The sequence below is a fragment of the Panthera uncia genome, chromosome D1 (assembly GCF_023721935.1).
Source record: "Panthera uncia isolate 11264 chromosome D1, Puncia_PCG_1.0, whole genome shotgun sequence".
Lineage (NCBI taxonomy): Eukaryota > Metazoa > Chordata > Mammalia > Carnivora > Felidae > Panthera > Panthera uncia.
Genome location: NC_064808.1, coordinates 108,032,530 through 108,045,729, shown reverse-complemented (window position 1 = coordinate 108,045,729; position 13,200 = coordinate 108,032,530). Strand labels below are relative to the sequence as shown.

The 13,200-nt window shown below is 43.7% G+C and overlaps 1 protein-coding gene and 1 long non-coding RNA gene across 4 annotated transcripts in view; one reads left to right on the top strand and one right to left on the bottom strand.

Moving 5' to 3' along the window:
• LOC125910604 (uncharacterized) overlaps nt 1–13,200 on the top strand; it is a 430,115-nt gene that overhangs the window by 293,318 nt on the left and 123,597 nt on the right. Inside the window, exon 4 of one of the 2 annotated variants that reach the window (XR_007454125.1) lies at nt 7,234–7,360. The exons of the other annotated variant lie outside the window; for it this stretch is intronic. This is a non-coding gene — a long non-coding RNA (uncharacterized LOC125910604). Of the gene's footprint in view, nt 1–7,233; nt 7,361–13,200 lie in introns of those variants that run through there. 2 annotated transcript variants of the gene reach the window in all.
• LOC125910552 (caspase-12-like) overlaps nt 937–13,200 on the bottom strand; it is a 14,359-nt gene continuing 2,095 nt past the window's right edge. For both annotated transcript variants that reach the window (XM_049614169.1, XM_049614170.1), the window contains 8 exons: nt 12,903–12,965; nt 8,801–8,892; nt 8,216–8,389; nt 7,100–7,334; nt 6,552–6,698; nt 3,387–3,496; nt 2,877–2,996; nt 937–1,670 (listed from right to left, as the gene is read on the bottom strand). In XM_049614169.1, the coding sequence (XP_049470126.1) occupies nt 2,898–2,996; nt 3,387–3,496; nt 6,552–6,698; nt 7,100–7,334; nt 8,216–8,389; nt 8,801–8,892; nt 12,903–12,965 (920 nt within the window). In that variant the 3' untranslated portion in view covers nt 937–1,670; nt 2,877–2,897. The remainder of the gene's footprint in view (nt 1,671–2,876; nt 2,997–3,386; nt 3,497–6,551; nt 6,699–7,099; nt 7,335–8,215; nt 8,390–8,800; nt 8,893–12,902; nt 12,966–13,200) is intronic.

Sequence of the window (13,200 nt, the reverse complement as noted above, 5' to 3'; positions counted from 1 at the left end):
TTAAATTCAATATTAGGCAGGGGCGCCTGGGTGGCTCAGTCAGTTGGGCGTCCGACTTCGGCTCAGGTCATGTTCTCACGGTTTGTGGTTTGAGCCCCGCGTCGGGCTCTGTGCTGACAGCTCAGAGCCTGGAGCCTGCTTCAGATTCTGTGTCTCCCTCTCTCTGGCCCTCCCCCACTCACACTGTCTCACTCCCTCTCTCAAAAATAAACATTAAAAAAATTTTTTTTTAATTCAGTATTAGGCAGCCATCAAATGTGGAAGCAATCTCTGGCAGAGACAGTCAAAGGGACCCAATATCTGCTTTCCCCCATTTCTTAATAGAAACTCCCAGGGGTTTTTTTGCTAGGAATTTGACACATGGAATAAATACTTCATTTCTCAACTTCTGTGCAGCTGTGAGTTACTTTGGACCCAGTGGTGGTTCTTGGTTTATAGGAAGAGAAGACTTCCTGAAAGGGAGGGGTCCTGTGTCTGCTGGTTCTTCCTCTTTCTTGCTGACTAGGCTGCAGTTTTGTTGACCTTAAGAGCTGTAGCTCCAACAGCTGGAGATGTGACCTTTAGAATATCAGGGGCTGAGTGTAAAGGGACAGGAAGGAGACTCTACCCAGCCCCCAGTCAGCCCTTGATCGCCTTCCCCCACCCTCTTAAGCTTAGGCTATGTATATTACTGATGCTTCACATCTCCCTTTAATCCTAGATGGTAATTTTGAATCAACACAAGTGCAGGTCCTAGAGTATCTTACACAGTTAGCTTTCTAAATTCATCTGTGAGTTTGTGTATGTAGAGAGAGAGGAAGTAAGACCACAGGATGGAAGAGAGAGAACATAAATCATTTCATGGAACTTGATTTTCACTTCCCTCTTTGTCACTTTCAGTTCTAAAGGGATATTTTTACATAATCTCCATGTCCTCAAGATTCAAACAAAATAAAGTTTTTTTTGTTTTTTTGTTTTTTTTTTTTACTGATTATACACATTGGCTTTCATCTATAGTTTGAAAGTTAATGAGTATACAGATGCAGATATGTATGGGTACTTTTTTTTAAAAAATCAACATTTTGATAATAAAAACATACTACTAAGAAATAAATTCACACTGGCCTTTGTATATGTTTTTAGGAGAACTCATAAGTGAACTCAGGGACAAAGATTTTTCACATTCTAGGAATCAAAAAAAAATACTACTTGTAGTTCATTAAAAAATATTATCAAAATATCCTATGGCCAAGTTAGAAATGAGTCAAAATAAATGAGAATTCAGTCTATAATGTAAATGTCCCAAGTCAAATGTTAGTAATAGTCTTCCAAATGGAGAGTACGTGAATGATCCTTTATAACAGAGAAGAGTTTATCCCGAGAATATGATCTTTGCCTAATACCAGGACACCTATTAATGTAATCACTTAGTCATTAAATATTTTTTAAATGTTTTTCTATACTTAAACTTTGTTTTGCAATGAAAATGTTTTACCCTTACAATAACGTGAGAAAACAAACATAATTTTTAAAAAATGTAGTAAGTACTAACTCAGCAACAATATGACATTGATTTTCACTTGGCCTTGGTTGAAGGTGGGCATTTGGGAAGTTTCGTATAAAAATAGTCACGAGCAGACATTGCCCTTTTAAAGTAGTAGATTCGTCGAGTACATAATGGCCCAGTTTCCCTGGAAAAGTAGAGAGAAGGAAACATAAGGAAAGGGGTTATAGGAGGTAAGGTATAAACAGAACTGATGCCTACCATGAGTTGTGCCTTCACAAAAGGGCTATGGGCCCGTCACCCCCAGAAGGGGAGGTCCGCACTAGGGTCTCATTGCCTCGGTGCAGACCCAGCAGCCTCCAACTGACACTGTGGTACAGGCAGTCCTCATCACAAACACAGGAGGAATGAAACTCAGCCAAACTGACTTCTCTGGGAGGACGCCTCACGCCAGCTGTACATGAACATCCAGTTTTTTTGTGCAAGCTTCGGATCTAAATATCTTCCACTCACTAGGTAGGTCCTTGAGAGACATTAAGACTGGAGGGAAACATTAGACTTATAATTTCTTATAATTTCATATGAAACCAGGGTTTTCCCAAGGGTCATGAAGAACATGGGGACGATGGGAATGCAAGCTGGTGCAGCCACTCTGGAAAACAGTATGGAGGTTCCTCAAAAAATTAAAAATAGAACTACCCTATGACCCAGCAATTGCGCTACTAGGCATTTATCCAAGGGATACAGGTGTGCTGTTTCGAAGGGACACGTGCACCCCCATGTTTATAGTAGCACTGTCGACAATAGCCAAAGTATGGAAAGAGCCCAGATGTCCATCGGTGGATGAATGGATAAAGAAGATGTGGTGTATATGTATACAATGGAGTCTTACTTGGCAATCAAAAAGCATGAAATCTTGCCATTTGCAACTACATGGGATGGAACTGGAGGGTATTATGCTAAGTGACATTGGTCAGTCTGAGAAAGACAAATATCATATGACTTCACTCATATGAGGACTTTAAGAGACAAAACAGATGAACAGAAGGGAAAGGAAGCAAAAATAATATAAAAACAGAGAGGGGGACAAAGCATAAGAGACTCTTAAATATGATGAACAAACAGAGGGTTACCAGAGGGGGTGTGGGAGGGGGGATGGGCTAAATGGGTAAGGGGGCATTAAGGAATCTACTCTTGAAATCATGGTTGCACTATATGCTAACTAATTTGGATGCAAATTTAAAAAAATTAAGAATTTTGTTGAAAAAAAAAAGAACATGGGGACAGGACAGTACTAGGCAGCTACACCCTGTCACTGTCCTCCATTATGTCTGTATTTGACACACAGGCTCTGAGCAGGGAGCTCCCAAGTCCACTTCTTGGAAGCATTTACCTGAGATGCTGTGTATGAGTTTTAATTCCCAGGGAAGAGGTAGAAATATCGTGTCATGGAGAGTCTCTCAATCGTGGGCATCTGGGTAATTATATTTGGAGTCTCGAATGAATATTGAACCTAAGGCAGGAAAGAAAATCTTTAGATACTTCCTAAAAGGGAAATCTGGACTTGTCTCTCAGGAGTCACAGAATTTGTGGTATGTTTTAAGGCTGTGGCCAGGGGGGTATACACAGAAGAAACGTTTAGCTTTTCCTTGGCTATAGTACATCCATGCATGATAGAGTATCCTCAAGCATTTTCTGAATAAACAAGGCCATCAGAATCAGAGAAACTCACACTGGTTCCGTGCAATATTTCCCCAAAACCTCCTCTTTAAACAAACGTGGAGTACAGGAAGGAATGCCAAGATGGCCTAAGAGCTTTCAGGATTCCCCACCCACCCACCCACCAAAAAAAATTGAGAATGGTTGCACAGTCATGACATGGAAAAAAACAGAAGACCTGTACCTTTCGGAAAATCTCCTCCAAATGATGACAACAAGAATACATTTTGAAGTAGCGGATAAGATGGGAAATGAAGACAGAGCCATCTGTGTTCAGTCTCCAGGAAACGTTATCTGCAAATAAAAGGTATTAAAATACTGGGAGATGTGGCCTTTGTGTTGTGTGTGGAAGACTCTTAGAGTCAGAGCTTTTGGGCATAGTTTGATTTTAGTGCTTTGGAGGAGAGAGAAAGGCAAAGCTGGGACCTCCAGTGTCCCCAGGAGGCGCAGAGAAAACCATCATAGACTCTCAGTCATCAACCCTGTTCATGCTCTTAGAGCCAAAGTTACCTGCCTCGGACTGCAAGTAGTGGAAAAGAAACTAATTCCTGTCGTGCCATTATGGACCTCCTCTTCGTCTGTTCTGTTTTCTCCTGTAATATTTTGCTCGTTTTTTATTGTGAACATCTCTTGAGCTACCACTTTTCGTGACCATTGCAATGTGATCAAATCTCTCCCATCGTCAAAAAGCTAATAGTCTAATGGTCACTTTATCTGCAGCTACCTTCCTGTTCCTTCCTCCTTTTAATGGTTGCATTCCTCAGGTTTGTCTCTCCCCACCGTCTTCACATCCTCAAGCCCTAGCCTGCTCACCCGTCTGCTGTCTCCCCCACCACCCTGACTTTACCAAGTCACTTTCCCCAAGGCCACCCATGGCCTCCACGTCATTTAATCTCATGGTCACTCGCTGGGTTTCACCTGATCTCTCTCATTCAAATCAGAAACTGGCCATAAGTCCAGTGGAGGCTTTCTTGGTCACACTGACCACACATACATACCCTTACTTTTCTTTCTTATGCCCTGATAGGAAACTTCCTGAGCCCAACTTGCAAATACTCTGCCTCCCAGCTTGACCTCTGCCATCCACAAGCCTCAGCTTTGGGATCTCGTCTCCATCTGTTCTCTGCTCCTGTATAATTTCATCCATTTTTAGACTATGAGATATAATTCTCAGCCACCACCTCCCGAATCCTGGTGCCATTCTCTTTTCTGAGGTACACAGCTTTGTAACTCTCTCTGTTTCATCTGGAAATATGCCAAAGGCATCTCACACTTTCTGGCAGGATTCCCGTTTTAATGAACACGCCATGACCATCCCTTGAGTCCTCTGTGTCATCCCTTCTTACTCACCTGCCACATCCTCCCAACACTGGGTCCTAGACATTTTATACACTAATTCCTTCTGGATTCAACAGCTGTGTCTTCCCGAGACTGCCGTTAACAGCTGTGGCCAGTAACCCTGCAGTAGCGTTTTAACCCGCCTCCTGTATTTCCTGCTGTACTGTTATCCATTCCCCACAGAATCCCCGGAGTAGTTATATAAAAATGATAATCTTGGGGCGCCTGGGTGGCTCAGTCGGTTAAGCATCTGACTTCGGCTCAGGTCACGATCTCACCGTTCATGAGTTCAAGCCCGGCATCGGGTTCTGTGCTGACAGCTCAGAGCCTGGAGCCTGTTTCGGATTCTGTGTCTCCCTCACTCTCTGTCCCTGCCTCACTCGTGCTCTGTCTCTCTCTGTCTCAGAAATAAATAAACATTAAAAAAAATTTTTTTTAAATTAAAAAAAAATAAATAAAAATGATAATCTTACCATTTCATTGCTTAAGTTTCACCAAAACTTCCTATTACTATTAGTATAAAGTAATATTAGTAATAAAGTATGTAAACAGAAAAGATCAAATCCTTCCCGAACCTATGAGGCCCCAAATCGCATGACCCCTCCTGACCTCTCCAACCTCCCTCTCAGCACTGAGCCCCATCTCTGTGCTCCAGATATACTGGCCCAGTTTTCCAGGCTCCTTTCTTTCCCAGGTCCTCTGTGCTTTTTCTGTCTGGAATGTTCCTCGCTTACCCTTGACATAGTTAACTCCTTCATCTTTCAACACGTTTTTCCTCAAAGCACCTAGCACAGTCAAGAGACAGTCAGTATCTACTTGTGAGACGTGGGTGTATATTTTCCCCTGAATTAACCTCTGCCTCTCTGCTCTGACCATATGCTCCATGAGGTTCAGTAAGCACATCTGCTTCACTTGTGGATCCTACACCCTGTGCTCACTCCACCTTAGCGGGTCGTTACGTGTGCAAAAATGAAAGCAAGAACTTTACATGTTAGACCACATTTCCTTAAGTAAGTTAAAGAGTCTCTTAGATACATACCAGCCCATATATGCCTTCTTAACTTCCTTTAATTGCCAAAAGTATAGAGCTCTTCTTTCAAATAAAGTTTTATTTAAACTCCAGTATGTAAAACAAAGAGAAGTATGACTGTTCCAGGTACCGAGTGGGTGTTCCCTGCATAGCCTTTTCCTGTCAGACGACACTCAGAGGGTCCTCCAGTCCCTTGCTGCTCATGTGTGGCCATGGGCGGACAGCACTAGCCTCACCACAGGGTGTTTTGAAAGGCACCATCTCGCCACCCCCCCAGACCCACTGAATCAGAACCCTGCCTGTAATATCGTTCCAAAGGGATGTCTGTGCACGTCACAGTTTGTAATCACTGCAGTAGAGGACTTATAACTGTGTCTTTGTAAACAAGATTCTTGAAAGTGCCCTGGTTCTCTAAATCACCCCAATGTCGTGGGTGACTGTTAAATAGATTTTCTGCAGGTTTGACCATGATCAGCTCGGTATATCTTGTGTTTCTATCTCCTACTTTGTCTTTGCTGCCAAAGGAGGATTTTCAGTCTTGGCTGCATGATGCTGAAGTCAGGCATTTGAATATTAACTAATTTTTTTAGATTAGAGTCAAATAATAATGTAAGAGGTTCTGGAATGTGTGAAGAAAGTACTACAGTTTTACTGATTACCTGTTTAATTGCTAGCAGGTGATGAGGTAGACCAAATCATGTGCCATTGCTGTCTGAACAAACAAAAACAACTCTGATTTATAGTTAGACTATTGTAACACTGGATCCTCATAAAACTCCGGTTTATTTTGAATGTTTCCTCCAAAATGAAGACTTCTAGCTTTCTAGTTATAAAAACCTCCATATTTTAAATCTATTCTCTGCCTAAAATCTATCATGAAGGAAGAGATGTTTTTCAATCAGCAATCACATAGGATCACAGCCAGGCCTGTGATCTGGAAACTAACAGGAGATCGAGAAGCTTCTCTCTGAAGTCACTTACGTGGAGTCGAAGATTTGAAAGCGATGAAGTCCTTCTCCACATGGGTCTTTTGTACGGCATCACTGAAGATGTACGGTGCTGAGGGCTGGTTTTCCGGCCATGCACAGGCTTCTCCCACATCTGTCACCCAGACGGCCCCGTTGCCTTCTGGGAGAGACACCCTTGTCTTACAAAAGATGTTACAGACACAGACACACAAAATGTCTCTTAACCCTTATACCTTTACTTCAATACATTTCCATCTGGAATTTATTAAAAATGCCAGTATCTTCCTGATAGAAAAACTGCCTCACTGACTGGGAACTACACAGAGGCCACTTAAGTTTAGTAGAACCTAGTCCCAGATGATCGGGACACGTGCTGTTATTCTAGCGTACTTAACACTTGTTCAACAATGATACAGGCTTCGTATCTTTCTGGAGCAGGCCAAAGTGCCATTCTACAGTGTGGTTTCTCTGCCTCAGCCCTGGGAAGGCGAAGGCTGGACACCAGGCTAATCACAGAAAAAAGTGGATGGCCACCCCCTGCGTCCCCCAGCTCCAACTCACTGCCTCGGCAGGCCTGCATGATGATGACCTTCGGTTTGTCTTTTAGGTTCCTACAGTTGCGGTTGTTGAAAATCTGGAAGATGGTGTCATCTTGAAGGATATCTGGCTCTTCCTCCCTGTGCTTTGTCCCACAGATCCCGTCCAGGATGCCGTGTGACATTAACACCAGGAACGTGCTGTCTGAGAAGCGGTGCTCTGGGCGGGCAGCAAAGTGCTTCAGCTCGACCTTCATTTCCTGAAAGAGTTTCCAGACTTACCACCTGGGAGCTGTCTGTGTCTACTTTGTGCTCACACAGTACATGGACTTTACACACACACACTCAAGAGGAAGAGAGAGACAGCAGAAATGGAGTGATCAGACGATTTGGACAGAGTGGAATTGTACGAGAAATTATGTTCTGACATACAGCCAGAAAGCTGGATGTATGGAATGGAAAAGCAGGGTTTTTTCATACAGCGTGTAGCCCGGTGGTGTTCAGTAGATCCTTAGACTGAGGGAGATGCTAGGAGGTGGAGTACAGGGAGGGACACGTGAGGTGATGGGTCTCCTGCCAAAGGCTTTGCTTTTCACAACCGTGTTACATGCTGCAATTGCCCTGAGTTTTCATTAAACAAAGAGTGAGACAGAGACAGAGACGGAGGGACTGTTTCCACTGACGTAGAGACATGAACAGATTCCTTGCTAGGTTTAAAATGGTTTGTCTAAAGCCTCCCGTGGTATTTTTTTTGGATGAAGCCAGAATCACAACTTCTTCTGTGTATGTATATGTACAAAACTTGTTTTGTTTTTTAACCGCCTACTTGGCTTCACATTCAGACACATGATACTGAAATTATAAAGGCCTCAGAGTCGTGTCTCACATAGACTATCAAGTGATGGGTGTCTCCCAAACTGAGAGCATTAGCAAGAGCCAGCCTGTTTAGTGAACTACTGCCATCTAGGTCTTGGCCTTCAGAGTGTACGTTGGGAGAGGCTGGGGTGCAGGATGCCCGTTCTAGAGAAATGCAGTTTCTGTAACATGCGCTCCGTTCTGACAGCCGCCAAGGAAGAAGTCCAGGAAGGAGATGAAAGGAGGGACACTCATCCCAACTCATCCCACTCTCTAGGGCCATTACCTGGGCGGTGAGATTTTCCTTTATAACCACTGAATATCCAAGGTTCTCCAGCAGATCTCGCATCCCCGAAATGTCCTTTTCACAGCCTACTCGCTCAGAAAGATAATCGAATGTTCTATTGCAAATGATGAGAGCCAGGCGCATTCGGCTCTTCTTCTCCATCACTGGATAGATCTGCACTTAACCGACACAGAGTGAGTTGCACCCAGCCTCCCCACTTTTGCCTCCAAATCCTATGCAAAATAGGCCCTTACAATTATAGATTGGATGGCTGGAGGACTTGGGGATGGAACTAGGGATTCATGAACAAGGCACCAGACTAAAAACGTGTAGTAGTTCTGAGTACATACTCCGGAAACCTTGCTTTGGTTCACTGGTGGTGAGGAGTTTAAAGTATGTTTGAGGATGGGATGAAACAGACAGGAAACCTGATGTAAGGGCCCCTTAATTAGATAACATGATTGAATAGCATCCTATGCCTTTGGGGCTGATCCTAAGGCATCTGTAGCAAGAACTGAAATTTCCAGTGAGTTCCATGTTGTTTGAGTGGACAACCTTGTGTGCCCCTATTCCAAAGTATATTACCTCATGTGCCATTATTGTCTTTGGTTCCTTAAAATGGATACAAGGACAAAGCTTCAGCACATTGATTTGGGAAGCCTGGGTTACCTGAAAAACTACAAGAGAAAAAATTACTCATTAAGGAGTAGCACCCACTGTCTAGCAGTCATGAGGATCTTTTCACCGGGCTCTCATTCTTAGCAAATGCTCACCGCCATCCCTTCAAAAGGCTTAATGAAACAACAACAAAAAAATCATTTTGTATTACAAATGACAAAAAGAGAAATCTTCAGTACTACCATCTTTCTTTCTGCTTCTTACTGACCCCACGGACAACTTTTGTTTTTGTCAGTGGTCATGGCATTGAGCAACCTTTCAATCCCCGTGCATTAGTCTCACGCAGACACAGTACCTAAGATTTGGAAGGAAACCTAATGTTCATGTGGCCTGGTCAAGTGATTATTCAGTTATTTAACTCCACTAAAATATCCCTACTGTGCACATTATTACCACCAGTGCAGTGTCTCCACTAACAGAGACCCTGCAGAATTCTAAAGCATTTTGACCAATTCTGAGGATCCTGAAGTGTGAGCTTTCTAAGCACTGGTGTATATAGTTCCTGCATTGGAACCATCGAGACAAATGTCTCCTTCCTTTTCCCGTGAAAGCTCACTAATACTTCTACGGCTTCTCTCCTTGTGTTTCGATCACTTTATGTAAATGTGCCCCTAAAAACTATGAACATAATTGCTCTTAATTGTGCTTGCTGTATGGTAGGCTTCATTAGGACAGGGAAGATGTGTTTAATCTCTGTATTTCCTATGCCTAGAATGATTATCTGGCACAGATGAAAAGCCTACAACCACTTATTAATGAGTAGTTACCTTCCAATACTTGAAAATAGCTACCAGGCATCTTTCCCTTTTCTTGTTGTAGTTTTCCCGTAGGGAAACAAGCCTTCCAGTCCTTCCAGTATTGCTGGGTAAGAACAGTTTCATCTTCTGAACCAACAGGTCTGTTCGTTTTCCCACACGTCTGCCCACCTGCTGTCCTTCCCCTCCTGTGACAAAGGACGGCACATTCTTCCTCCTGGCCGAGGGTGGAGACTGTACTTACGTTCCCGCTCCATTTCCTCTCACCTGCGAGAATTGTACTCGGGTGTTTCCTCGTCCCCGTCTTCTGCATCATCTGTACCCCTTCTTGCCTCTGCTGTGCTCTCCCTGCTGGCGTATCACATGCCTTGATATCCCTTTATCTGTTACGCACTCTGCCCCTGCACTTGGTGTCCCATCCAGCTATTGTGTTTCGCTGCTCTGCTTCTCAGTACAATTCGTTAATTGTACTATTTTCATCTCTCATTCTCTTTTCTTCACGCGGTAGACACTGACTGTCATTTTCAACACTTAAATGCTTGAGATTGAGGTCACCACTGGCCATCTGTTGCTTCTTGAGCATTCAAACGTGGTCGAGCACACCTTCCTCCTTGAGCAGGGTTCACCAGGCTTCAGAGGCTCTGCGTGCGGTAACCGTCCTCTCTCAAGCTGGATGCCCTTCGCCGGCCTTGTGCTTCCTCCACGCCTCCCAGAGTTGGGTCTTTCTACATTGAACCCTCTAAGATGTTCTGTCAGCATCTCTCCCCAGGTGGCCTCTTCCAGACATGTCATCCTAAATACTGTCTACATGCTGCTGAATCCTGAGATTTACTCCCGTGCCTGGTCCCCCTGTGAACAACGTGGCTGAATCTACCTGTGTATTCAACACGTACCCTTGGATGTGATCCAGGCAACAAAGTAAATGTGTAGAGAGAAGGACTCCTGATATTCACCCACTCCTATAAATAGGTTTTTCCTCAGATTTCTCTCTACTACAAGTTTTTTGCTATCTCAGTTCCTCACACCCTTCACCTAGTTGCCTACCCAAAACACAGAATCATCCTTGGTTCGTCCTCTTCCTTATTTAGCCCACAGCCAGTCCAGCATAGTTTTTGTTGACTCTCCATCCCAGAGAGCTCCAGATTTGACTACCTGACATCTTCCCTACCATGACACCAGCCGAAAGCTATGATCTCTTCACTGAAACATTTGAACACATTTGACCTTTCTGATGCTATGCCAGTTTATCACTCCTCCACCTAAAAACTTCTAAGGGCCTTTCTATTGCAAATACAATCCCGATACTTTCCCACTCTCTAAAAGGCTCTAAATAGTATTGTAGCTCCAAGCTGAGACCATAACAGCTCCTTCTACCACGTCCCTCCTAATCTCCTACTCTCCCATCAGATTGATCTTGGGACACGGCAAGACCATTTCTGACTGAGAGCTCTTGGGATTGTTTCCTCCTTCCCTGCAAGGCCTTGGCCTCAGAGTATGACACATCCCATCCCAACTGGTCACATTGTCCCGAATATCACATCAGATGAGTTCTCATAGCTCTTCATCCTGGCCCACATGCCTCGCCTCTTTTCTCTTGTCCATCCCCTGAATTACGCTTGTATTTTGGTCATTCTTACTATATAAATACCTTCACTGCACTGTAAACTCCATAAAAGCAGGATCTTTATTTATCTCGCTTCCTGCTATAAACACAGTGATTAGAACAGCATACATAGGTTTTTAGCTAATATATGCATATATACATATGGATATATGAATAGATAAGACAGTGAATAAAGATGGCAAAATGTTTATGCCTTTGTAAGCTTGTCCAGAACTCCTGAAAACATGCTAATCCAAACACAACAGCGCTATCACTCCTTCCTAGACGCTATGATTCTCGGATGTGGTTCAGTAAGTCATCAGTTTCTTTAGTGATCACACGGTATATGTGACCAGTCTTGTTGTGCTTTTCTTAACGTGTTTCTTTTCCCTTTTTTATTTTATTTTTTTACATTTTATTTATTTTTGAGAGAGAGAGAGAGAGAACAAATGGGGAAGAGGCAGAGAGACAGGAAGACACAGAATCCGAAGAAGGCTCCAGGCTCTGAGCCATCACTACAGAGCCCGATGTGGGGCTCGAACCCACAAACTGTGAGATCATGACCTGAGCCAAAGTAGGACACTTAACCGACTGAGCCACCCAGGGGCCCCTTAGCGTGTTTTTCTTAACCACATCCTTGTTCTATTTGCAGTTGTTAGTTGATCTCTCTTTGATGCTTTATTTATCTTTATAGATGTTATTAATCAATCTCATTTAAAAATAGGAGTCTCAGAAAAGTTGAGGTAATTCCACCGGGGAACGTGGTTAGTCAGGGGCAATGATGGGCTCAGTGCAGAGATGGCTTGTGTTTTATTCCAGCTCTCTTTCTGTTGCCCAGTAGGGGCCTCTCTGTCTGCCTCAGCTCATCTAGTGTCACCACGTGTCCATGATGCTGCCTGTCCTAGGAGAACCCATGCCTACGACCCCCAGCCTTCTTCCCCAATTCATGATCTTCACTTTCACTTCCAGATTCTCAGAAGATGGAGAGCAGGGATGTAAGTGTTGACCTTGCTTGTGACCTGGGGGTTGTGAGGAAGTCAGAAAAAACCCAGAGTTTCTGGGGCACCTGGGTGGCTCAGTTGGTTGAGCATCCAACTTCGGCTCAGGTCATGATCTTGCAGTTTGTGGGTTTGAGCCCTGCGTTGGGTTCTTTGCTGACAGCTCAGAGCCTGGAGCCTGCTTCTGATTCTGTGCCTCCCTCTCTCTCTGCCCCTCCCCAACTCATGCTCTGTCTGTCTCGGTCTCAAAAGTAAATAAACATTAAAAATTTTTTTTAAATAAATAAATAACCCAGAGTTTCGGGAACCGATCCCAGTGGTCTTTCCCCTGTGACTTAGGGCCTCTGTAATGTAGGGCCTTATCCTGAGTGAGCTTTGAAGGTTTCCAAGAGCCATTTGGTTTGGTGGCTTCCACTATAGGGAGAGCCAATGCCTGGGCTGACAGCATTTTTCTTTTTCTTCACTTTGTTCACATTTACTTCAGATTCCAAAGTGGAATGAAGAAGAAGTTAAATATCAATGCTCTTCTCTGTAGATTATTTGCAGAGATGGTAACTGAAAATTCAGGTTTCCTAGCTCTTTACTGCAGGGCCTGAGGACACCTCTAGAGGTCTGAAGGTTTTCATTGTGGTGTGAGATTTGAAGGCACTTACCTGTTGAGGAGGAAAATGATTTGATTTTGCCAGATTCATCCCTCTCATTTTCATCAAGAATTTCTGAAATAATCGAAAAGAAGATTTGTTAGCAGACCTAAGTTTCTAGAACCTCCATACTTGAAACTCTTTCCCTTGCGATCACAAGTAAATGACTCTGTTCAGCATGGGCCTTCCCTATGAAGCATGGGAATTTGGCTCATTTTCTAAGCTCCAGCTTTGCTTCTTAAGGCCTGTGACTTTATGCCAAATGAAGGAGGAGGCAGAGGTTCCATGAAACAACGAAGGGCTCATTATG